Source organism: Cornus florida, unplaced genomic scaffold (genome assembly GCF_030987335.1).
Source record: "Cornus florida cultivar Cherokee Brave unplaced genomic scaffold, ASM3098733v1 CherokeeBrave_3.0.0_Hap2_Chr05, whole genome shotgun sequence".
Taxonomy (NCBI): domain Eukaryota; kingdom Viridiplantae; phylum Streptophyta; class Magnoliopsida; order Cornales; family Cornaceae; genus Cornus; species Cornus florida.
Genome location: NW_026775575.1, coordinates 92,717,871 through 92,740,602, shown reverse-complemented (window position 1 = coordinate 92,740,602; position 22,732 = coordinate 92,717,871). Strand labels below are relative to the sequence as shown.

The window sequence follows — 22,732 nt, the reverse complement described above, 5'->3', positions numbered from 1 at the left end:
TGATCCTTTGTTCGCCGGAAAAAAACGAAAAAAAAGAAAAGAAAAAGAAATTGTAATTATTCAACATTTATTGAAAAGATTCCAGTTTAATGCAGTATATAATTGACAGACTAATAAACTGTAAAGTGAATTTTTGGATATTATTTGGTATATATGCTACATAATCACTTGGTCTACAAGGTTCAATCAGTGTGTCTCTTTTACCTAATTATGCTTAGACTACAGTAATTTTTACAAGAAGTTGCAAGATTTTAAGAGCCTCTCTTTCACAAGTCATTCACTTGAAGAGTTATTTGTAAAATCCATACAATTTCTAATCTCATCTATCATATCAGATTAATAAAGACATGGATGTATGTGGTTAATAACTATTTCCTTGAATTTCCAGACCTGTCCATGAGTTTCAAGTGTTTGGGGGATTTCTAGGGCACTCAATATCACTAACTCTTCTCGAGAATCGACTCTTCTGATGCCCCAACTGGATCTTTACAGCCAGTATTAACATCCTAATGGTTGTGTGTTTAAACATGATCTTGCCGGTTTCCCATTTGGCGCGAAGGACAAAAATGGCTAGAGCAACTGTTGATATGCTTCCTGTGAGGATGAAAAGTACCAAAAAGGTGCTGGGACTTAGGCTCACATTTTTGTTATCCCATTCTACTTCCACACACTTCTCTGCTGCAGTCAAGCTGTTCTCTAATTCTCTCAGCACGCCGCTTTCAGACACATTCAGCAGTGCCTCATCCATGTCAGGAAGCATAAGAGTCCCCTTGGGAAATGCCTGAAGCAAGAATCGTTTTGAACTTCATTAGTTGTTTTATGTACTATTTTCCTATGATGTTGTGTGCAATTCGATTCTAAAATAACCCTCAAACCCCATCCCCATTTTGAACTTTTATTCAAGGTACCTTTGAAGTCACATGAGTGGTTTAACGTATAAAGTCAGAAACTCTGAAAGAAAATGAGTTAAAAATGACCTTATTCATAATACATTGGAAGTCAAGAGAGTGTTTTAATGTATGAAGTTAGAAACTTTGAATGAAAAATTACCTTATTCAAGGTACCTTTGATAGTCTTTTATACTAAGCAGATAACTCCATATGGTATCATCTCCCCTCCCAAAAGTGGAGGTTGAGTGTTCAAGCCCTGTTAGGAGTAATATTGTGGGTATGTACACGTTTACTTGAAATTCCGGAGAAACTTAGGCATGACCTAACTAGTTTAGGTCTTTATCCGTTTAAACTAGCTATTTCTATATGTTTATAGAAATTATAATGCAGATAACTTAATTGAACGAAGAAAGGGGAGAAAAAAAATTACAAATCCATATCCTCCGACTCTGAAAGTTGGTCCTGCCATGATGAAGCTCTTGCAATATTTGGCCATGAATAACTTGGCCGCAGGGACTTCAAGAAAAGCTGCTGCAATTTCTCCAGTTCTGAGGGCTTGGGCATATCCTTCCGTGGTTGAATAATTCTTGACATCATTGCGGTTGAAATGTAAGACATCCACCAAGTAGTTCACCACTAAAGATTTTGTGGAGTACCCAATCTTTGCATTGCTATTCTTTAGTGTTTCGATATCTGCTACCTTTGGTTGAAGCCCTTGGACAGTGAGCATGCTGGTCAGACTAGCTGTGTAGCTCTGTGAGATGATTAGTATCACAAAAAGCCACACCAGCGTCGTCATTCTTGATAAATTACTATGTAGCATTTCCCCTATGCACAAATCCCAAACAAATTAGCTAGTGATATCTCCTTTACCTTCTAAAGTGAAAAGGCGAGATGTTTGATGTGTTACCTTGTAAAGAGAAGGATGTGGCAAAAGCAAACCAGAGCAAGATTCCTAGTTGATTCAGTGTTGAGCCTTTGAGCTCAGGGCAGTGATTCCGCTCTATCATCCATATGACGAAGCCATTGTAGAGATTTATGACTGCTGTAAGAACCCACATGGATTTTGTGAATGGCTTTGTGAATAGCCAAGTCTTATTGCTCGATTGTGACTGAACCGGGACTACCATCACCAATCCTGATTCTGTATGAGGATGTGTGAATTCAACATATTTGTATCTGCTGTAAATAATTGCTATGTCTCCAACGGCTGCATCAAAGTTCTGATTTCATGAACAAAAAAATTCAAGTCAAATGATCAAATCTAAAATAAAAATGAGCAGGGACAAAACACAAGATGAATGAATGATCTCACCTTTAGATGAACTTGTTCCACCAAAGAAGTGTGATTGCCGTCCCATGGAATGAACTCATATGGCAAATAGTATGGTAATCGTTTCACGGTTTTCTTGAACACTTCGATTGAAAATCCATTGAAGGAGTAATTATTTGTAGAAGGATCATATTGAACATTCACAAAGTGGTTGGTTAAGGATCCGTTTGGCACGCCTATTCTTAATGGCTTGGCCATGGTTGGAAGAGTCCACCCTTTTGGAGTATACCAAGGTCCCCCAGGCCACATCACTAGCCCCAATTTTTCCATGGAAGGACTGTAGGTAGCCTTTTCATCAATAGTCTCCGAGAAGCCTTTTTCGTCGGTCCAGAACCCATGTTCTCTATGACTCCTTCCAATCACATTGACAATCTGAAACACTTGTGCTGGGGCTAATTTTCTCTCAACAAATTTCACATTACCAGTTAAGCCTTTGAAGTCACTTGATGAAAATTTTTCTAACAAATGTTGGCCTTCTCTGTCTCCTTCCTCAATTGCTGAAGCCACTGCTTTAGTGGCATCATAAGCCTGCAGCGCGAAAATCCCGGGTTCATGATTTTCTTCTTCTGGATGCTCCAAAGCAAACTTTTTACGAAATTTCAGGTAGAAATCATGTAAATGTGTCCGGGGATCTGGGAAATAGCTCCTGATGCCTACAACCCCTAGCATGGAATAAATGGAAGAATGGTTAATGTAATGGACAAGACTTGTTGTGGAGTCTGTAGTGATCCACACATAATCTTTTTCCATCATCTTCATCTCCTTCGCGGCCTCAAATAAACGAAGAGCCAAGGGCAAGGAAGAATGGACCACAAAGACTCGACATTGCCCTTTTTTAAGCTTCTCAAGATCATCAGACAGCGCGTTGAAAGGTGAGAGTGCTACGAAATGGCTTATTTCTGCACCATTTTCGCGGAGGGCATCAGAGAGATGAATTAATCCATTGGCAGTAGAATCAGTGTCCTCAAATATAACAATGACCTTATGCCATCCCCATGACTGAACAACAGCAGCCACAGCTTTCATTTGCGCGTGATGGCTCGGTGAGGCTTGAATTAGGAAGGGCCAACGCCTCGTTGCACATGGTGGAGTAGCATCAGCTAGAGAAAGAATGGGAATTGTATGAGAATTTAGGCTACAACTCTCTGCAACTGTTGATGCTTCTTCCCATGTCTGTGGCCCCAAAATGGCTTGCACTACCTCCTTGTTGATAAGATCATTAGCTGTAGGTCAATGTTGTTGCGAAATTAGAATGCATTTTTATTCTACAAGGCTAAATTTATAATCAAATAGTAATTGCATGTTCATGTAAAACATCAACTGAAGAAATTAATTATTAGGTATGCTATAACATCATTTGGACTATTAGCCACTTTTCATTATCAAATGTGACTATCAACTTGTCCAATTGTTAGTCACAGAGATTCTATACATCGATCCAAATTATAAACAAGGTCTAGATATTAATAGTTCGGATAGTGTGTGTATATATATTACAAAATAAAAAATCAAGTTCATAAGATATTTTGTTTGGACGTAAAATATTTTTTTTGGAAAAATATTTTTATTTTTCAGGTAAAATATTTTTTTATGTTTACTTTGTCGGTATTTGGCAAAGGTACGTTGAGATTGAGGTCGAGTCTATCGAGCGGGACATGTAAAATAACTTGTCGAAAATTTACGAATAAATTATTTTTGTTAAATTTTAATATTTTTTTCCTTCGCAAATATTTTACGACAACCAAACACCAGAAAATAAAAAAATATTTTCTGAAAAATATTTTACGTCCAAACAAACGGAGCCGTTAATTTGTATTAGTTGAACTCACTCAAATAAAAAAGATAATTTAAAGGAGAAGAGTTGATATGTGTGCGCGCGCGCGCGGGCATAATTAATTACCAGCAAAAGCTGCCCGGATGGTTTCTCCATGAGAGTTCATTACATGCAAAATCAATTTTTGATTGGTGTGGTGGTTGAAATCATCTATTGCCATATCTATGGCCACTTTTGCTTCTTGACCCTTGCGAGAACTCAAATCAACAATGGCTCCTATAATGCCCTTGACATGGTTTTTCGCTGTCGAATTCATGCTAACTGCTTTATCTGGAAATAAGAACAAGGATGCCAAGGCCATGATAGAGAATAAGAGATGACAAAATGTTTTCATCATTTTTTTTAAACACCTAACTAACAAGAGCCGCCACCTTCCCTTTTTATAGATATAAGATGCTGTACTGGTGCTGATGGCAGTGTTTGGATTGCAAGAAATTAACTACACACAGATTTGTTTTTTCTTGCAATTCACGCGGTGAGTCATGAGGGAATGCTCTAGTTGTGGAAAATTCAGTTGAAGTTGATTCGTTGGAATGACTTTGATTGGAGGATGTTAGTACTCATTTTCTTTCTTGACAAACCACGTTGTGTGATAGAAACTCTTGTATCATAGACCACATATATATATATATATATATATAGCAATTGTGATCAAGCTGGCAAAGAAACTATCCATATAAGAGTTTCGGGGAACGTTGATGCAGCTTTCTTGCAACCTACAGCAAATAAAGACTAAACTAGTTTTCTTAGGACAAAACCGTAATTAAAAAGTACGACACAAAAGTACACACACTATATAAATAAGTAGAGTAAATATGGCTCAGCCCAAATAAACTAGTCAAGGAATCAAATTGGGACCTAATATGGCTTCAATGGAACGACCCTAAAATAATACTAGTCATAAAAAATAAAAATAAAAATAAAAAATAAAAATCGGCGTGACCTTTACTAAAAAAAGTCCTACCGCAACCTATCGAAATGCACAAAAAAAAAATGTAATAGCCTCACTTAGCCTTAACTAATCTATCATGTCCCAACGCACAACGCAAATAATATAAAACGTTTCTAAAACAACAATATACATATAAAAAGAATCCCTTTCCTCCAATTCATTCAATAAAATAAATAAATAAAATGAAAGTGTCAGTCCCCTACCTAGTTCCATATTCCTTTACAAGAAATATAATCTAATTACATCAATTTACAGTCCATGAAATACGGCTGAAATCGAAAGTCCATAATTTACAATATTATACAAATTATACCAAAATTTTACAGAATAGTCAAGATTTACATTTACAAAATATTAAAATTCTAAAACAAAAATAACAAAATATAAATCTCCAATCCCGTCTAAACTTGTGATGGATGATCGTTCGCCACCTTCTTTCCATGTCCTGAAAAATATTAATAATAAGGAGTGAGCAAAATTGCTCAGTAGGTGGTGCGTAAGACATACCTCTTGTAACTCCGTGAATCCAAACAATGAATAGAAAAATAGAGAAGCGGGATCATGCCATACCGGGGTAAACATAGCAACAAAATTGACAGTCCAAATCATAACTAAATTATGTCGTGCAATGGGATGTGATGTCATGCATATCATTCCCCATTTTTCCAAAAACCATTTCTGCCATCATTCCCAAACTGTTAATGTAACAACCCAAATCCTCATGGATCCGGATCATTAAACGGGTCTTTACCCAACCCAAAATCATCCGAGGGTAAAAACGGTCCTTTCACATTAAATTTAAATATCAAAGCCCAAAAAGGGCAAAATGGTAATTTATCACAATTCAATAAATTGAGACTCAATGGTACAATGGTCATTAACTTGTATCACATAGTAAATAAAATAAGGTTCGGGGTAATATAGTCCTTTCGGGGGTTAAAATATAATTATGACATTTTATTGGGTCATAAAATAATTACGTGCAACTTCAAATGGATGCCAAAGTGTAATTTGAGAATTTAAAATAATAATACCGGTCGACGTATATACACTATACGTCGACTGGTTTGGGCTATGAATAATGGGAAAACCCACTGCCAAGATACCGGTCGACGTATGGGAAGTCATACATCGACTGGTTTGGAACATGATACCGGTCGACGTATGGGATGCCATACGTCGACTAGTTTCGACTAGTTTGGGTCATTCACGTTCAAATGCTTACTGTCAGGGTACCAATCGACGTATAGGAAGCTACACGTCAACTGGTTTGGGTTATCCTCACCCACTGTCCAAACACTGTGCCACTGCACTCATGTACATAAACTAAGATACATTTCAACATTTAATTACAATAATAACCACCACGTTGATAACCTAATTTACAACACATTATATAATATACGGGAATTAATATGATACGAATTTAATTACATTACCCAAATGGCCATATACATGATAAATTCAAATGTTTTACATAGGGCAAAAATAATACATTTTGTGTTATGCACTTTACAAGAATAGTTTAAGTCCCACAAATTACATTCAAAAATGCTTTCACATTCCCTTAGCCCTGTGGTGGATTATCATCCGCCAAATCCTTACCGTAACCTCACTACAAGAAATATGGGTTTTAGTAACAGTCCTTTAGGGACAGTCCTAAAAACTGTCCCTAAAACCCTATGTTTTAGGGACAGTTTTTTAGGACTGTCCCTAAAACCTTATTTTTTGGCACAGCCTCAAGGACTGTCCCTAAAACCTAACTTGCCCGTCCCTAAAACCTTATTTTTTGGCACAATCTCATAAACTGTCCCTAAAACCTTAACTAGCCCGTCCCTAAAACTTTATTTTTTGGCACACTCTAAAGACTGTCCCTAAAACCTAAACTAGCCCGTCCCCAATTCCACAAAAAATAGCGCGGTAACATTTGGCACTTCATTTTTTGTTTGGCGCTACAAAAATATAATATATAAAATAATTTTATTTTATAAAATACTGAAAAGGGGCATAAACTACGTCGTTTAATCATATATCTCATTACATTTGTATACCTAGTCTTCAGTTCTGAACGCTCAAGCCATTACGCCTCTTCCACCGTCTTCTATCCTCTTCCACCGTCTTCCATCCTCTTCCACCCTTTTCCATCGTTGCAGAAGACGGAGGCTCTTCCACCCTCTTCCACCGTTGCAGAAGACAGAGGTTCTTAATCAAACATTCTTTGGGCTTCAATCTTCACCGAATCACAAGATTCAATCTTCACCAAATCTGGAGTCGGCTTGTGGTCTGAGGCTGAATCGCTGTGGGAAATACAGGTTTGCAGAAGCGATTCATTGTTGTTTCGAAGAGAATCTCGGGCTTGGTGGAGACTATCAAAATCAGGAGGTACTATTGTGATGGAACTTTATAAACCCTTATATATTCTGTTATGTGTTCCTTATATATTCTGTTATGTATTCCTTATATATTTCTTGAGATATAGTTGAAATAGATTTTCTGTTTGTTCTTATGTTTTATTGTTACATACTTTTTGAATGGTGTGATCTGGTTGATTTGGCTGCAAATTTTCATGATAATTTAGGTCTTTATTTAGATTCAGTTGTTTAGGAAGCTGCAATTTCATTTTTCCAACAGTTTAAATAAGTTTATTGTTAATTTCTTCAAAGTTACTGTCAAGGTATTTAATCAGATCTAGACTATCTCCAATGATGTTCCATCCACCTTGTCTCCTAAATCTTACTAAGAAAGATGCTCCGAGTTCAATGGGGGAACCTTTTTTATTCCCTTTAATACTTAGTCATGATGCTCCTATGTTGACCTAGACACCATACCTTATTAACCCCCCATCTAATACCAATTTTCATACTTTAACTCCTAAGGTTGACCTCAATCTCTTCACCTATCTTTCATTGTTAGTTAAAATGAAAATGTTTTGTTTACCTAAACCATGAACAGAATAAAAGCTTAAATACATTAAGGTTGAGTTCACGAGTCAGACACTTGAATATTTTTGAGGATCGATAAAGTCTCCATCTTCATTTTAGGTTCAACCTGTAGGTGAATCTAGCTAGCTAGCACCATTTAATTTTTTATTTTTATTTTATAAAAATAAAAATAAAAATAACTCACAATAATGTCAAACTATTTTATGGTAATGTAACCATATAGTAGTTTGAAATTTTTATTTCTGTCTTCAGCCAATATAGTGCCCAAATGTATTAATCTTAATAGCCATTGATTTTAATTTGTTCTCCTGAAATCTTCCAAACCTTTAGACTGGTAAGGAGTAGCTAAAACTGATAAATGTCTGCCAAACCTTCAAATTGGTAGGAATTAGCTGATGCTTATAAATATGTTGGTCCCAACTCTACATGCCATTAATGAACTTTTCACATCAAACTTCTTTAAAATTAATATATATATATATATATATATATATATATATATATATATATATGTCTCAATGGTACTTCCAAACTCCATTAAAAAAAAAAAAAAATTATATGGCTGAAATCAAATATATTGATATCAGATTGGATTACAAAGTATATTTCAAGTTTGCAAAACTACCAATGCATACTAATCAAATATATTGATATCAAATTGGTGTGTCAATTCTTTTTGGAGTATCTAATCAAATAATATATATAATGTATATATACCAAATTACCAATGCATTTATTTATTTTTTGGGGAAGTTTTTTATTAATTTAGATGTATGTGGCCTGCAAATCCATAGAAAATGGATTATACTCTTCGCACTTTGGATTAAAATTATGGACCTAGCCATTGGATTCTTCCCAACAACTTTCCTCATTACTTTTCTTAATAATTTCCATTATGATTTCAAGCTATTTGGCATCGGAGAAGATGACATACTAATCATATCTACTACAAACTGAGAGCTGGATTGTCCTAATTAAATTTACAAACTACTAGGCAAAAACTTAAGTATGCAAAACTTTCTATTGCACTGTTTTTGGGCTAAACCAGTTAATAATTATTTACCTTTTCATGACAATGATTGTAAGTTAGGTTACAGCAGCCCATAATTCTATCCCTTGGTGGTTATTCTTTCTATTTCTAAAACAAAGACACAATTATACACACACACCCTTTAATTTCACCTTTAATAATTAATTGCTAATTTCCCTTTGCTTTATACTACTCCACTATAACAATTAATTTTTTTAAAAAAACATTTATTTATAGCTTTGAAGAAAATGTCTTTTGTTGGCTTTTCTCGTTGATGATTGAAATGATACTGTTTTGATGCACTGTACGTGCTAAATACTCTCTAAATAAGAGGTTCGTATATATAACAAAATAAATCATGTGTATATATATAAACAAGTGTTCATAAGACACAATCCTCAGTCAAAAAAAGGTCAACAGAGACATTGAAGATGCCAAATACATTGACTTAAATTAATACAAAGGTAATCAAAGTGTAATTTTCATGTCTTTAGCTATTGTTGGTTGGTCCATCGAAACTACTTATTAGCAACTGGCTGGAATAGCAACTGAGTGGAATGCAAGCTGTAGGTGCTTGGAAGTATATGGTAGAGAATTTAGACCTAACCTTTACTTAGTACTTCAATTAATTGACCTAATTATTGAAAGTTTTGATAATGATGAGTATTCTCTTTGAAATTTATGGTAATACATCATTTCTAACCATGTAGATGCATATATCATTGTCTTGAGTTTGAGGTTTGAGCACCTTTGGAATTATGTGATTGTATTATTCAAAATTTGAAACATATAAAAAAAAAATAAAAAAATAAAAACAAAAAAAAAAAAAAACCAAATTTCCATTTCAGATGTCAAAACTGAAACACCTAATCCTGCTTCTTGAATGACAATGTTAAACAAGTGTGTCTCACCATCTAAGGTCACACCCAACTGCCTTAGTTTCTCACCCAAGCATTCTATTCTCTATCTGTTTTTGTTAATTTTTTTTTTTTACTCTTTTATGATTATGCTTGTTGGTGGGACCATCTAGCTGATTTTTACTTTTAACTCTTGTTTTCCTGGTTTAGATTGCATTATGTTTTGATTGACAACAGACCAATAAGTAGACTTCTTCAAATTCATCTGTTTATACCAAGCCATGCACAATCTATCCTTTGAAAGTAAAAATTCCCAAGCTAAAACACATTTAGCAGCTTTGTCAATGTCAATCAACTTTCGTATGCCCAAACCACCTTCAGATTTTGGAGTAGATAGCTTTTTCTAACATAAACCATGGAGCTTATAAGATTGAGAACTATAACCCCAAACAAAATTTTGCATTCTTCTCTCTATAATGTTAACAACAGCAGCTGGAAGAGAATAAACAGAGGTCCAATACAATACCATAGGAGTAATAACAGCTCTAATCAATTCAACTCTCCCAGCTATAGATAAATTCATACTAGCCCATCTTATGGTAGCTGCTTCAACCTTTTCAATCAAAGGTTTACAATCCAATCTTTTTAGGCCTTTATTAGAAATCGAAACACCTAAATAAGTGAAAGAAAGATTTCCTTGTTTGCATCCAAGAATTCGAAGTATCATGGACTTTTTTCTCATCGATCTAGTAAAAAAAATCTTAGACTTATCTCCATTAATAGCCAAACCAGAAACTGAATCAAAGTGTCTCATCATTCTCCTTAAAGTCAAAACTGAGGCCATGTTGCCCTCCCTACTACAAGAAGGTCATCTGCAAAAAACTAGTGAGTAACCCCAACCTGTGCCCTTCGAGTTGCTTCAGAAACCACCAGATGTCCTGCATCACATTCATTTTGGAACATACCTGAAAGGTAATCTGTCACCAAGGTAAATAAGAGGGGAGATAGGGGGCAGCCTTGCCTAATTCCTCTAGATGATTTGAAAAAACCATAAAGACTACCATTAATTAACAATGAAAACCAAGCTGTGGTAATACATCCCTGAATCCAACCTATCCATTTGCTGCCAAACCTAAATAATTGAAGAATGTGAAACAAAAAGTTCCATTGAATAGAGTCATAAGCCTTTCAGTGGTCCACCTTCCAGACTAAAATAGGCTTAGTAGACTTGGCTCCAAAACCTCTCAATAATTCATTTGCAATGATAATATTATCTTGAATTTTCCTTCCACTTATAAAAGCATTATGTTCTTTCCCTACCAACTGATCCAAAAATTAATCTTAAGGCAAGAATTTTAGTAATCACCTTGTACAAAGAATTGCAAAGTGAGATTGGTCTGAACTCCCCTACCTTGACAACATCTTTACCTTTTGGAATCAAAGTAATAAAAGTATTATTAAGCCCCTTATCCAAAGAAGAATGAACAAAAAAATGCAACACTGCATTAGTAACATCCTCCCCAACAATATCCCAATAAACCTTAAAGAATTTCATAGGAAAGCCATCAGGGCCAAGAGTTTTATCAGCTCCCATTGAAAATATAGTGGTCTTGATTTCCTCCCCTGTAATAGGTCTCTCAAGATACCCTGCTTCCTCAGGAGTAAGAACATTCCTAACATACTCTGCCGCTGGAATACTATACTGGCCTTTAGATGAGAACATTTTAGTATAGTAATTTAAAAGCTTATTTCGAATACCAATATCATTATGAATCAAATTACCAACATCATCCTGAAGTTTAGTAATGTTATTTTTCACTCTCCGAGCCTTAATCTTCTGATAAAAAAACTTTGAACATTGATCTTGGTCTTTAATCCAACTTACTCTAGCCTTCTAAAAAAGCAAAAGCTCCTCATTGGACTGAGCAATTTCATATTCTCTTCAAGCGTCATCCTTTTTCTAAATAAGATTATCATTAGAAGGAAACTGAAATAAATCTCTCTGACAATCCTCAAGATCCTTCTTAGCAGTAATTAACCTCTCAAAAACTGAACCAAACTTGGTTATATTCCAAATCTTAATAGCTTGTTTCACCCCCTTTCAGCTTTTTAATAACCCTAGCAAGAGTTTTTATTTTGCTTGAGATTAATTTATGTTATTAGAAAGAAAATAAAAACCAACTAACAATAATAATGGAAATTACAATGAAAGTTATGAATTTTGTTTAGCATAAAAGAACTTCAAAGAAAAAATAAAAATTATTGACAACCCAAACCCAAACACACAAACACAAACACAAACACACACAAGAATTAGAAAACAATAGAAACTTGAGAGATGAAATGAAAATGAAAAGGAAAAACATGAATCTAAAAACTACCTGGGAGGTCCCAAGGCTCGCACTTATTAAGATCAACATCTGCAATAGCTTTGGACGTGAAAGTAAAATCAGAAACCTTATGAGTTAGATAATAGGTGACGAGTTCTTCATCCGTTGGGTGAAATCTGAACCCTGGAGGAAGACTCTCCTCCATCTCTACCACGACGCGATCGATAAAAAAAACCAAACAAGATTCTGGTGATTTCTTGAAGCTAGCAGAAGAGCCAAAGTACGGGTGCACTGAGTTCACCTATAAATGGTGCCCCTATTTGTCTTCTATACAGACCTCAACCTTCAAGAAGAAGCAGCCATAGCTAGTCTTTCTTTATTCCATTAATTACAGCTAACACTTTGACAAAGATGGTGCATGAAGATTTAGATTTTTCTTTCGTCAAGAGAGATTTGCAACTATGCCACACTATTCAACATGAGCTAGGAAATTGGATTTCCTTAATTGCCATTTGGGATTTGGTGTTATTACTAGGAAACCATGATAGTTTCAAAGAAGTAGACTTGAAATTGTGTTTAATAATTAATTAGGAGTAGTTTTAAAAAAAATTGTACTAAAAGGAATGGCAATTATAGTTTTGGCACAAGGGTTTGAGTCTGATTTACACCTCATAGAAGAAAATTGTTGTTTTAGTGGCATTGCCCAACCACCTTCACCCATTTCTACCCACCAAACCAAGTAGACTGACTGCTGCCCAATCGGAACATAAGCATCAATTTTTTTATTCACACTTGTAAGCTATCGTCAGCATCATATATATCATTACTAGGGTGGTGTGAATTGATATATTCATTAGGCTTGTTTATGTTTTATAAAAAATTTGTAGCTACTTTAATGAGAATTTAAGATGATACATATATATATATATATATATATATATATATATATATATATATATATATATCATTTCAATATATATATATCATTTCAAATTTCTATTGGAAGTGTGATGATATGTTATTTGCTATCGATCATAAACAACCCAAAACCAAGACCACAATTAAGAAATAAAGTACTGAGAGATGCATGTCTCTTGAGAGAAAGTCATGAATTCTTCTTATTTAACTATTGGAGAAATAATCTTTTTGAAATGTGTAAAAGAAATTAGAAGTCGAGCCTATGGATCTTCTCATGAGAGGAACTTCTCAGGAGCATTACTGTTATATTTAATTATATGGAATTGGAGTTTTAAAATTGAAATTGGTGGAATTAGAGAAAAGAAATTGAACTAAATTTTTTTTCCAATTCCACCGGTTCTAATTTTAAGTCTCTAATTCTATGCAGCTGAACATAGAAACAACACAATATATAAACTATACACCACACAATATATAAAGATTTATGTAATTTAGTATATGTCTACGTCTATGTGAAAATCGGCAAAGAAATTTTATTAAGATAAAAAAAGCAGAAATTATAAATTCTCAACCCTAATTCCGTTTTTAGTATTGTCTCGTATTCATAACAAACTCTAATACCCATATATACTAATTCATGATTAGACTTATTAAACAAAATTGATAAAAAAAAAAAAAACAATATATATATATATATATATATATATTAAATAAAACCATTTACATCTCAGACGAAATAAAATTCGGACAACTTCACATTATTTAGGTTGATAATAAAATTAAGCTTGTCTGCATGGTATGATTTGCCGAATTCATCTGTTAGGCCAATAAGGTTAATCCTGTCAATTGGTCTTCTTATATCGGATGATTAAGATCATTTGATTTGACGTTCAAAACTAGGGTATATATTATGCATGTGGGGACTATGTGATAGTATATATATATATATATATATATATGGTGAGTGCTCATGGTTTATTAATTATGGGCAGATCGAGATTTACCAGGAGTGGTTAAAATGTTGACCAACCCACGCGACTGTCTTTAGAAGCTCTGATTTTGTATCTCTTTTAGTCATTACACCCTCCATTTTTTTCCCAATCCTAACAAGAACTTCCATGCATGATGCACCTAATACCTTACACTCTAGGTTTCTAGAATGTCGATTCTTATTTAATCTTGTCAGCTGTGGGAGCATCTCACGAGGTGATTTACAATTCGATTAAAAACTTAAATTATTAGATATATTTATGATTCATTGTATCGGTCGATGTATCGTTATATATTTTTATAAGTCGGTCTATTTATATTGATATTTGTCCGAATCTATAATACTGTAATTACAATTATTAATGTAACTGATATTGCAATTGCAAATTATAATAGTATTAACACCCAATTTTATATGTTCAAAATCATTTCATTTGAATTCAATAAGAAATTAAAATGTATGACAATCCACATGATAACATTTTATTAATATGTTGCTATTATTCTTGAATTTTGAGTCCAGTAGGTTTTTTTTTTGTAAATGGCTTATATGACCCATTCCACTTATTGCTCAATTTTATACTAGTACTAGTTTAGGATAAGGATTAGATAAAGGGCTCGGAGGAATATAGGATTAAGATATGTGAAATTGGAAAACCATGATATTATCTATTTTAATTCTTCTTTGATTGTCAAATTTCTTCTTTGATTTTACATACTTTCACTGAGAGAGTAAGCTGAATGACGGCACATATCTATTTTTTTTTTTTCTCTCTTTTTCTTAGTTGATGATTTCGTTTTTTTCTTTTTCTTTTTAAGTATTTAGAATTTGAACTTAATGTTGGCTGTGGTTGGAAGTATGAAATTGATAAAATTGAAAAAAAATATTTGATTAAATTTTTTTATTACTTTTCTCTAATTTTATTAATTTTAATTCCAAAACTTCAATCTTATACTCCCAAACACATCAAAAATATATATTTAAGCGTAAGGATACACAGTGGTGTGTCGGCAGTTGGCAATTGCATGTGTTATATACATGAATATAATAATAAAATTATTTGGGATGTGAACATCCAGCTGTAATGGGTTTGAGCCTTTTTAGTCCTAGTGGTTTTGACCAATACTCACCCAAGTTTCCTCATCTAACCCAACCCCCCCAAGGAAATGTGGCATCGTCAACACAATGGAAGTCATTAAATGGTTGTATAGTAGTTCCCATCTTTTTAATTCAATTCTATTTACCTTGCCCCAAAAAAAAAAAAAAAAAAAAAAAAAAAAATTACCCTGTATTAGATTGTGAACACCATTGAATATTCTGTTATATAACATTTATTTTATTGAGAAGAAAAATACACTTACACATCAATGTGTCCATTTGGGGACTTTAATCTAGACCGTGAAGATAAATAGGTGTGTAATCTTTTTGTCAAATTAAAAAATAAATATTTACTATAACATTGTAATAGTGTTTGTCTGAAGTCTTAGCATTTAAAGTTGTTAATGTCATGCAAATGTGGTAGACTAGTGTTAAGTGTTCCATATTATATTAATGGGTATAAATGAGTTATGTATTATTAGCACCACCTAATGACTCAAATTTTTGAGTCAGACTGCGAAACACCAGACTCGTTATAATTGGCATCAAAATCAGATTCTGTCCTTAATCTGGTATCACACTAAGTGTCTGACCCAAAGGTATTCGGGTGTACTATCCCCCATAGGTATGGTGAACTGGGATAAATGAATTGAGTATTGTTAACACCATTAATTAACTTAAGCTTTTGAGTTAGACCGCGAAGACTTCCCATCCTGTTACATCTATTTAGTTTATAACATCCATTTTTTATCGTGAAAAAGAAGAAGAAGAGATTAGGTTGAAGCAGACTTGATGTAGTATAGTTATCTTTCTAGGTTAGGTCTGTGCTCGTTTGTTTTGCATATTTATTAGTGTAACTTCTAAAATTAAGCAAGCAAGGATGGAAGATGAAGATAGTATTCGGTCCTTCAAGGACTCAGAATGACTCTGTAATGCTAGGTGGTATGACTTTAAGCAGAATAAAATTTTCGCATGCTGTATTGTCATTGCTTGTCATACTAGTTCTCCCCACATTTTTACAACTGTGAGTTCAGGTAGGAAGAAAATCTTTTTTGAACTATGTTGGCCAGAAACAATCAAGCATCCTTAGTTTTCATGAACATCCAAATGCCACATTAATTAGTTGCAGCATGTTGCTTCTATCCTTGCTCTATCTTTTGTTTGATGACTTCTTTCCTTGTGATGATCAGGTTTGCAGAAGTGATTCTTAGGTGTTTCGAAGAGAATCTCGGGCTTGGAGGAGGCCAGCTATCAGAATCAGGAGGTAATCTAAACCCTTATATATTCTGTGATGTGTTCCTTATATATTTTGTTATGTGTTCCTTATATATTTCTTGAGATATAGTTGAAATAGGCTTTCTGTTTGTTCTTACATTGAGATTGGGAAAGTAAAAACAGAGAAAGTGATTGAGCTGAAAAGTTTTATTGCTCATGCCCCCACAGTTTGAAAATGAGAAATTGAAATAAAGGAAAAACAAATGATTTTATCTTCAAGTTTGTTTTCGTGGCTGGCAGAATTGGATTTTTATTTTGAAAATTTCGTTATATGGTTGATTGTTTAATTACAATTCGCAGAAAGATAATTTATTTTTTCGTTGCAATGATTAATAACATTATGTAGATTACCCGTCACAAAGGGTTTTATTTTGGAATTCAAAAGCCAATTTTATCTTTGGCTTAAATTAGTCATTCACATTTGGACCAAATTTGAAAACTGAATTTTTAAAAACTTGGGCCAGCTTTGATCAACCCAAGAGCTTTTAAGTTTCAGATTTCTTGGTCATGTTTCACCAAATTTTAACTGAGCTATTAATTTTTTTTTCTTTCTTTCTGATTTTATGGTTGGATTAATGGAGTTTAAATAGGATTTATCACTACAAATTTTCAACAAACTCTGTTTCAACAACCATATTTTCTGATTTTGACGATGTGCCTAGTTCAAGAGATTGAGCAGGGAGATAGGAAGAAAAACATAGCTTAAACAGGGAGAGATAAAACTAAATTGGACCGGGCTAGCGTTTGCAGAAGAATAAGAAGTTGCTGTCCTTTATATTATTATTATTATTATTATTATTTTGCTTCTGCTCTTCTCCTATTTACTCCAGATTTTGGTTAAAATAACAGCACTAGTCATTAAAATTGCTTCTCTTAGTTTTTAGCTGTTGGTGTTCTCCTATTTACTGGACAATTTTTTTCCATTGTTTGAATTGTAATCTTGCAATGTTGTAGAAGCTTTTAAGTCAGTTTGTAGTGCAATGGTAGAAGTCTTTTTCGCCCCTTGTTTAACAAGTTTTGAATTAAACAAATTAGACTGACTACAGTAAACCAAAACCGTATTTGTCTACAGTATACCATAAACAAATTAGAAATTAATTATCTTAAGACTTACCCAAAGCCATGGTGAGAAGGCTATAAACAATTTGCTAACTACTGCCCCAAATTTGAATATTTGGAGCTGATGAATCCCTTCTCAAGCCTCCAAAAAAGATACAATATAAATAAGACTAAATATTTAATGGGGAATAAGTAGAATCAAAATTTACAAGTTTGGCATGCCGACAAGGAAAGGAAGGAAACATTTCTGTGATGGAGTTACTCGACCTTCTTTTCATCCCAAGCCTTCAAATGACCATTAATTTCTCAGAAATATTAGGAGAGGTTGCCAGAGAAGATGTCATTGAAACTGAAGAAGTAAAAACAAAACAAAAAATGACATGATTACTCTTTTCCACTGTTATACAACCTAGAATAGAATCAATCATATATTCATATTGAATAAAGATTTAAATCTCCATTCCATCACTCATTTTATATCCATCTAATGTTATCCAATACCATCATTACATGAACTCAAATTAATAATGAAACAGTTAACCAAATAAAAATAAAAATACAGCGAAAAAATACTTTAACAAATTTCAATTACCAAAAAAACCAATAGAATTGCAGGGAAATTCTATTATGTGCGCTCCCATTCTGGAAACCCTTATCATCTACACAACTTCCAAGATCTACACCTCCATTTCTTTAACACCCTCATCTCTAATTAGAGTTAAGGGTTCCCCAATTTCATGAACATCCAGAAAGACATCTATGTCTATACAACCTGCATACACCTGAAACATCTAAAGTGCATCTAAATCTTCCTCTATCATCCTCTTTTCATTGGGTCAGAAGATAGATCTAGGAAATTATACCTACCAGTGTCTATAATACTAATGCCATGTGACCATGGCAGTGAACCAACAGAGTATGAAGAAACTCCATTTCTTAATTACTATGTCTTTCAATTTTCTTTAACTGTATTTCACTCTTTTTTTTTTTTTTTTTTTGGTTCTTTTTTAAAGAAATGATAAGACGGTTCTTACACTCATTCATTGTTCCTTCCATGATGGGCTCCACACACTTATATACATACACACACACACACACACACACATATATATATATATATATCCTTTATTAACTCTTGATGGATATATGTTCTTTTTTTTCTATTTTTTTTATTTTTTTTTATTTTTTTTGTGTACATTTAAGCAGTTACATGGATAAGTCTTGGATTCATCATCACACTAGGGGAAGTGTAAAGTATTTTGATGGCATACATGACTTCATTGATGTGGCTAGGCGTCATGCAGAAGTAGACGATAGGTCCCGATGTCCATGTCGTCGTTGCAAAAATAGGACTTATCATCAAATTGAAGAAGTTAAGCAGCATCTCTTGAGAAATGGGATGGACAAGGGGTATACCAATTGGATATATCACGGGGAGGCTCGTCAAAGCAACAATAATGTTAATATTGATGCTAATGTCAGTAGGGAAAATGTCCACGATGAAGATGGAAATGTAGATAATGTGTTTGAATTGTTGGATAACATACAAATGGGAAACTTCACTAATGCACCACAACAAGAAGATTCGCCTGAAGTTGATGTTGGAGGAGGAAGCTTTGATAGATTGTTAAATGATGCACAATGTGAATTGTGGCCAGGTTGTGAAAAATACTCTAAGTTGTCAGCGATATTAAAGTTGTTCCATGTGAAGGTTACAAGCCGAATGAGCAACAAATCATTTGACATGATGCTTGATGCATTTAAGGATATGCTTCCCGATAATAATGTGTTACCAAAGTCTCATTACGAGACTAAAAGCTTGTTACGAGACTTGGGTCTCGGATATGATTGTATACATGCATGTAAACATGATTGTGTTCTATTTTGGAGGGAAAACGCAAGTAAAGAAAATTGTCCACAATGTGGTGAATCGAGGTATAAACCTCACGAAGGTAAGGGTAAGAAAATCCCTCAAAAGGTTCTCTGGCACTTCCCATTGAAATCAAGACTTCAACGGTTGTTTATGTCAAAGGATACAGCCTTAGATATGCGGTGGCATAAGGAGAAACGTGTGAAGGAGACAAATGAGTTAAGACATCCAGCTGATTCAAAAGCTTGGGAAGATTTTGATAGTAAGCATAGTTGGTTTGCTGCTGATCCTCGTAATGTTCGTGTTGGATTAGCAACTGATGGATTCAATCCATTTGGAAATATGAGCAATGCGTATAGTATGTGGCCTGTGATAATTGTGCCTTACAATTTGCCACCTTGGATATGTATGAAGGAGCCATATATATTTATGTCGTTGCTTATTCCTGGTCCAACATCGCCTGGTAATGATATTGATGTGTACATGCAACCTTTGGTTGAAGAGTTAAAAGAATTGTGGCGGGATGGTGTGATGACATATGACGCGTACAGTAAATGTAACTTTAAAATGCATGCGGCAATGATTTGGACCATTAGTGATTTTCCCGCCTATGCGATGGTATCTGGATGGATGACAAAGGGTTATCTAGCATGTCCGATTTGTAACAAAGAAACATGTTCTTGTTTTTTGAAACACGGACGTAAGATATGCTACTTGGGAAGTCGTATGTTTTTATCGTTAGATCACATTTTCAGAAACCATCACAAGCAATTTAATGGCAAAAGTGAAGACAAAAGGCCACCAAAGCAGTTGACGGGTGATGATATTCTAGAACAACTTAACCTCATACCCGAGGTTAGTTTCGGAAAGGGGCCAAATAAAAAGAAGCGAACTCGTGAGGAATTTGAACTTAACTGGACGAAGAAGAGTATTTTCTTTGAACTACCTTACTGGAAGACCATTTTGTTGCGGCACAACCTGGATGTTATGCATATAGAGAAAAATATATGCGATAGTGTGTTGGGGACATTATTGGACATTGAAGGGAAAACTAAGGACACATTCAAAAGTCGGTTGGATTTAGAAGCAATGGGGATTAGAAAAGAACTCCACCTGAGACGTAATGGTGAAAAATTTGAGATGCCACAAGCGCGCTACACATTGTCAAAGAATAATAAAAGACAACTATGTGAATGGCTAAAATCAGTTAAGTTTCCAGATGGCTATGCATCGAACATAAGTCGGTGTGTGAATGTTAATAATTGTAAGATATCTGGATTGAAAAGTCATGATTCACACGTTCTCTTACAACGTCTCCTCCCTATTGCTATACGAGGATTCTTAAATTCAGATATTTGTAACACAATAGCTGAGCTTGGTTTATTCTTCAAGGAATTGTGTTGTCGAACTGTCAAAGTGGATGTCTTAGAGGCAATGGAAAGGGACATTGTTGTTATACTAAGTAAGTTAGAGATGATATTTCCTCCGTCATTTTTTGACATTATGGTGCACTTGGCTCTGCATTTGCCGCGTGAAGCCATCATCGCAGGCCCTGCACAATATCGATGGATGTACCCGATTGAAAGGTGCTGTATATTTTTAGTAAACCAACATTTTTTTTTAACAAGTTTTATTAGTTTGTTATTAAATATTATTGGTTTGATTAACGGTTATGTAGATTTTTGCATACTCTCAAATTGTACGTCCGCAACAAAGCACGTCCGGAAGGGTCCATTGCGGAAGCTTACGTGGACGATGAGTGCCTCACATTTTGTTCAAAATTTCTTGGAGGGATTGAGACAAGGTTCAATAGAGAAGAAAGAAATAGTGAGGGGAACTACAACAATAATTGGTCCACATTTTATGATCTAAAGCAAGTAGTTCGACCGATAGGAGCACAAAGTTTGGACATATTGCCCCGTGCGGACATAGAGATGGCTCGATTGTACGTTTTACAGAATTGTGAAGATGTTTTGTCATATGAAGAGTAAGTAACTCATTGCATGTCATATCTTGTCAGTTTCTATGAATATATAGTGTATTTCTTAATACATGTATACAATTGTATCATTAACATAATGTAATTGTTTAGAAAACACAAGGTAGAACTTGAGAGAGAAAATCCGCGCAATGTTTCTCAAAGACATGCTAAAGAATATTCGAGGTGGTTCGAAACAAAAGTAAGTCCATTATGCACCTATTGTACTTAATTAAATAAAATTCGTTAATTTAATTAAAATGAACTGTCATTCATTTATTTAACACTACACTTCTTTTAATAGATAAAGGAAATGCGTCATCATCAAAAGGAAACAACTTGTGATGATCTGTATTCATTAGCGTGTGGACCTCAATGTCTAGTAAGTCGATATTCCGCGTGTATTGTAAATGGGATTAGGTTCCATACTAAGGAAAGGGAGCAAAATCGACGAACATAGAATAGTGGCGTGTTAGTGAAAGGAGAAGACCAAGATTACTATGGTGCCCTAACAGATATCATTGAGTTAAGATATCCTCTGGGTAGAAAAATTTTTCTTTTCAAATGTGATTGGTTCGATGTTAGGATTGGTACCGGTGTACATAAAGATACCTATTTCACAAGTGTAAATGTAGCCAGTAGAGCGTACAAAAATCAGCCGTTTGTGTTAGCAAATCAAGCATTGCAATGCTTCTATGTCAAAGACAATAAATTACAAGGGACGTGGGAGGTAGTTCAAGATATAACAAGTAGAAGCTCGTTTGATGTACCTGAAAAAGAGGGTGAAACAGGAGTATATGATGAAATGCTCAACACTACAGCATACCAAGAGAGCGAACCAAGCATCGTGGATGGAGTTGTTGAAGCGGACTTGGACATGGATCCATTCCCTTTGAACAGGGACGATTTGGAGGGTGAAACTCTTGATGCTGAAATGATTCAAAAATGTAGGGGTGAAGCAGCCATTAATGATGACTTTTGGGATGTTGAGAATGATGAAGCTCTTGACATTCAATATAGTTCAGATGAGGAACCAGAATTAATGTCTGAAGATGATACTGATATGGATGACATGTGAAGCTTTTTATTCTTGAGCATGTACCTCATTTTATTGTTTTATGATTAATATTTTAAGTGACCAGCTGAATTATATTACCGAGCTTTATCTTTTGAGTTACTTTTTGTTTAAATTTCTCTTTAAGTATTGTTTCTGTGCTTCATTAATTTGCAGCTTTGATTTGGTTGACTAAATTAATTGTTATATTTGAGCATTTACTTTTTTTTTTTGGGTTTATGATTATATTTAATGTGATCTATTCAGTTATATTGCCTCTAATTATTGAATTTTTTATTCAATGGAATTATGTAAATATGA

At 34.3% G+C, this 22,732-nt stretch overlaps 3 protein-coding genes across 3 annotated transcripts; 1 reads left to right on the top strand and 2 right to left on the bottom strand.

Annotated features, from left to right (window-relative positions):
• Positions 1–149: 149 nt before the first annotated feature.
• On the bottom strand, positions 150–1,695 carry LOC132310357 (glutamate receptor 2.6-like). Its single transcript, XM_059808541.1, has 2 exons — positions 1,321–1,695; positions 150–781 (listed from the first exon to the last, which is right to left on the bottom strand). The coding sequence occupies exons 1-2, from the start codon at positions 1,687–1,689 to the stop codon at positions 404–406; spliced, it is 747 nt and encodes a 248-aa protein (XP_059664524.1). The 5' UTR covers positions 1,690–1,695; the 3' UTR covers positions 150–403.
• A 64-nt stretch (positions 1,696–1,759) lies between these two features.
• LOC132309724 (glutamate receptor 2.8-like) lies at positions 1,760–4,358 on the bottom strand. Its single transcript, XM_059808008.1, has 3 exons — positions 4,124–4,358; positions 2,206–3,446; positions 1,760–2,113 (listed from the first exon to the last, which is right to left on the bottom strand). Exons 1-3 carry the CDS (start codon positions 4,356–4,358, stop codon positions 1,760–1,762), a joined length of 1,830 nt encoding a protein of 609 aa, XP_059663991.1.
• A 14,361-nt stretch (positions 4,359–18,719) lies between these two features.
• On the top strand, positions 18,720–22,435 carry LOC132309723 (uncharacterized). Its single transcript, XM_059808007.1, has 3 exons — positions 18,720–20,965; positions 21,058–21,366; positions 21,943–22,435. The coding sequence occupies exons 1-3, from the start codon at positions 18,720–18,722 to the stop codon at positions 22,433–22,435; spliced, it is 3,048 nt and encodes a 1,015-aa protein (XP_059663990.1).
• The last annotated feature ends 297 nt before the right edge of the window (positions 22,436–22,732 follow it).

Excerpts from the sequence above, each read along its gene's own strand:
- LOC132310357 (XM_059808541.1), bottom strand. The coding sequence starts at position 1,689 with ATGACGACGCTGGTGTGGCTTTTTGTGATACTAATCATCTCACAGAGC. Across the intron at positions 782-1,320 it reads GAGTCGGAGGATATGGATTT|GCATTTCCCAAGGGGACTCT; the intron begins GTAATTTTTTTT and ends TTCTTGCTTCAG.
- LOC132309724 (XM_059808008.1), bottom strand. The coding sequence starts at position 4,358 with ATGGCCTTGGCATCCTTGTTCTTATTTCCAGATAAAGCAGTTAGCATG. Across the intron at positions 3,447-4,123 it reads CATCCGGGCAGCTTTTGCTG|CTAATGATCTTATCAACAAG; the intron begins GTAATTAATTAT and ends ATTGACCTACAG. Across the intron at positions 2,114-2,205 it reads TGGAACAAGTTCATCTAAAG|AACTTTGATGCAGCCGTTGG; the intron begins GTGAGATCATTC and ends TCATGAAATCAG.
- LOC132309723 (XM_059808007.1), top strand. The coding sequence starts at position 18,720 with ATGGATAAGTCTTGGATTCATCATCACACTAGGGGAAGTGTAAAGTAT. Across the intron at positions 20,966-21,057 it reads TGGATGTACCCGATTGAAAG|ATTTTTGCATACTCTCAAAT; the intron begins GTGCTGTATATT and ends ACGGTTATGTAG. Across the intron at positions 21,367-21,942 it reads GATGTTTTGTCATATGAAGA|GATTGGTACCGGTGTACATA; the intron begins GTAAGTAACTCA and ends GTTCGATGTTAG.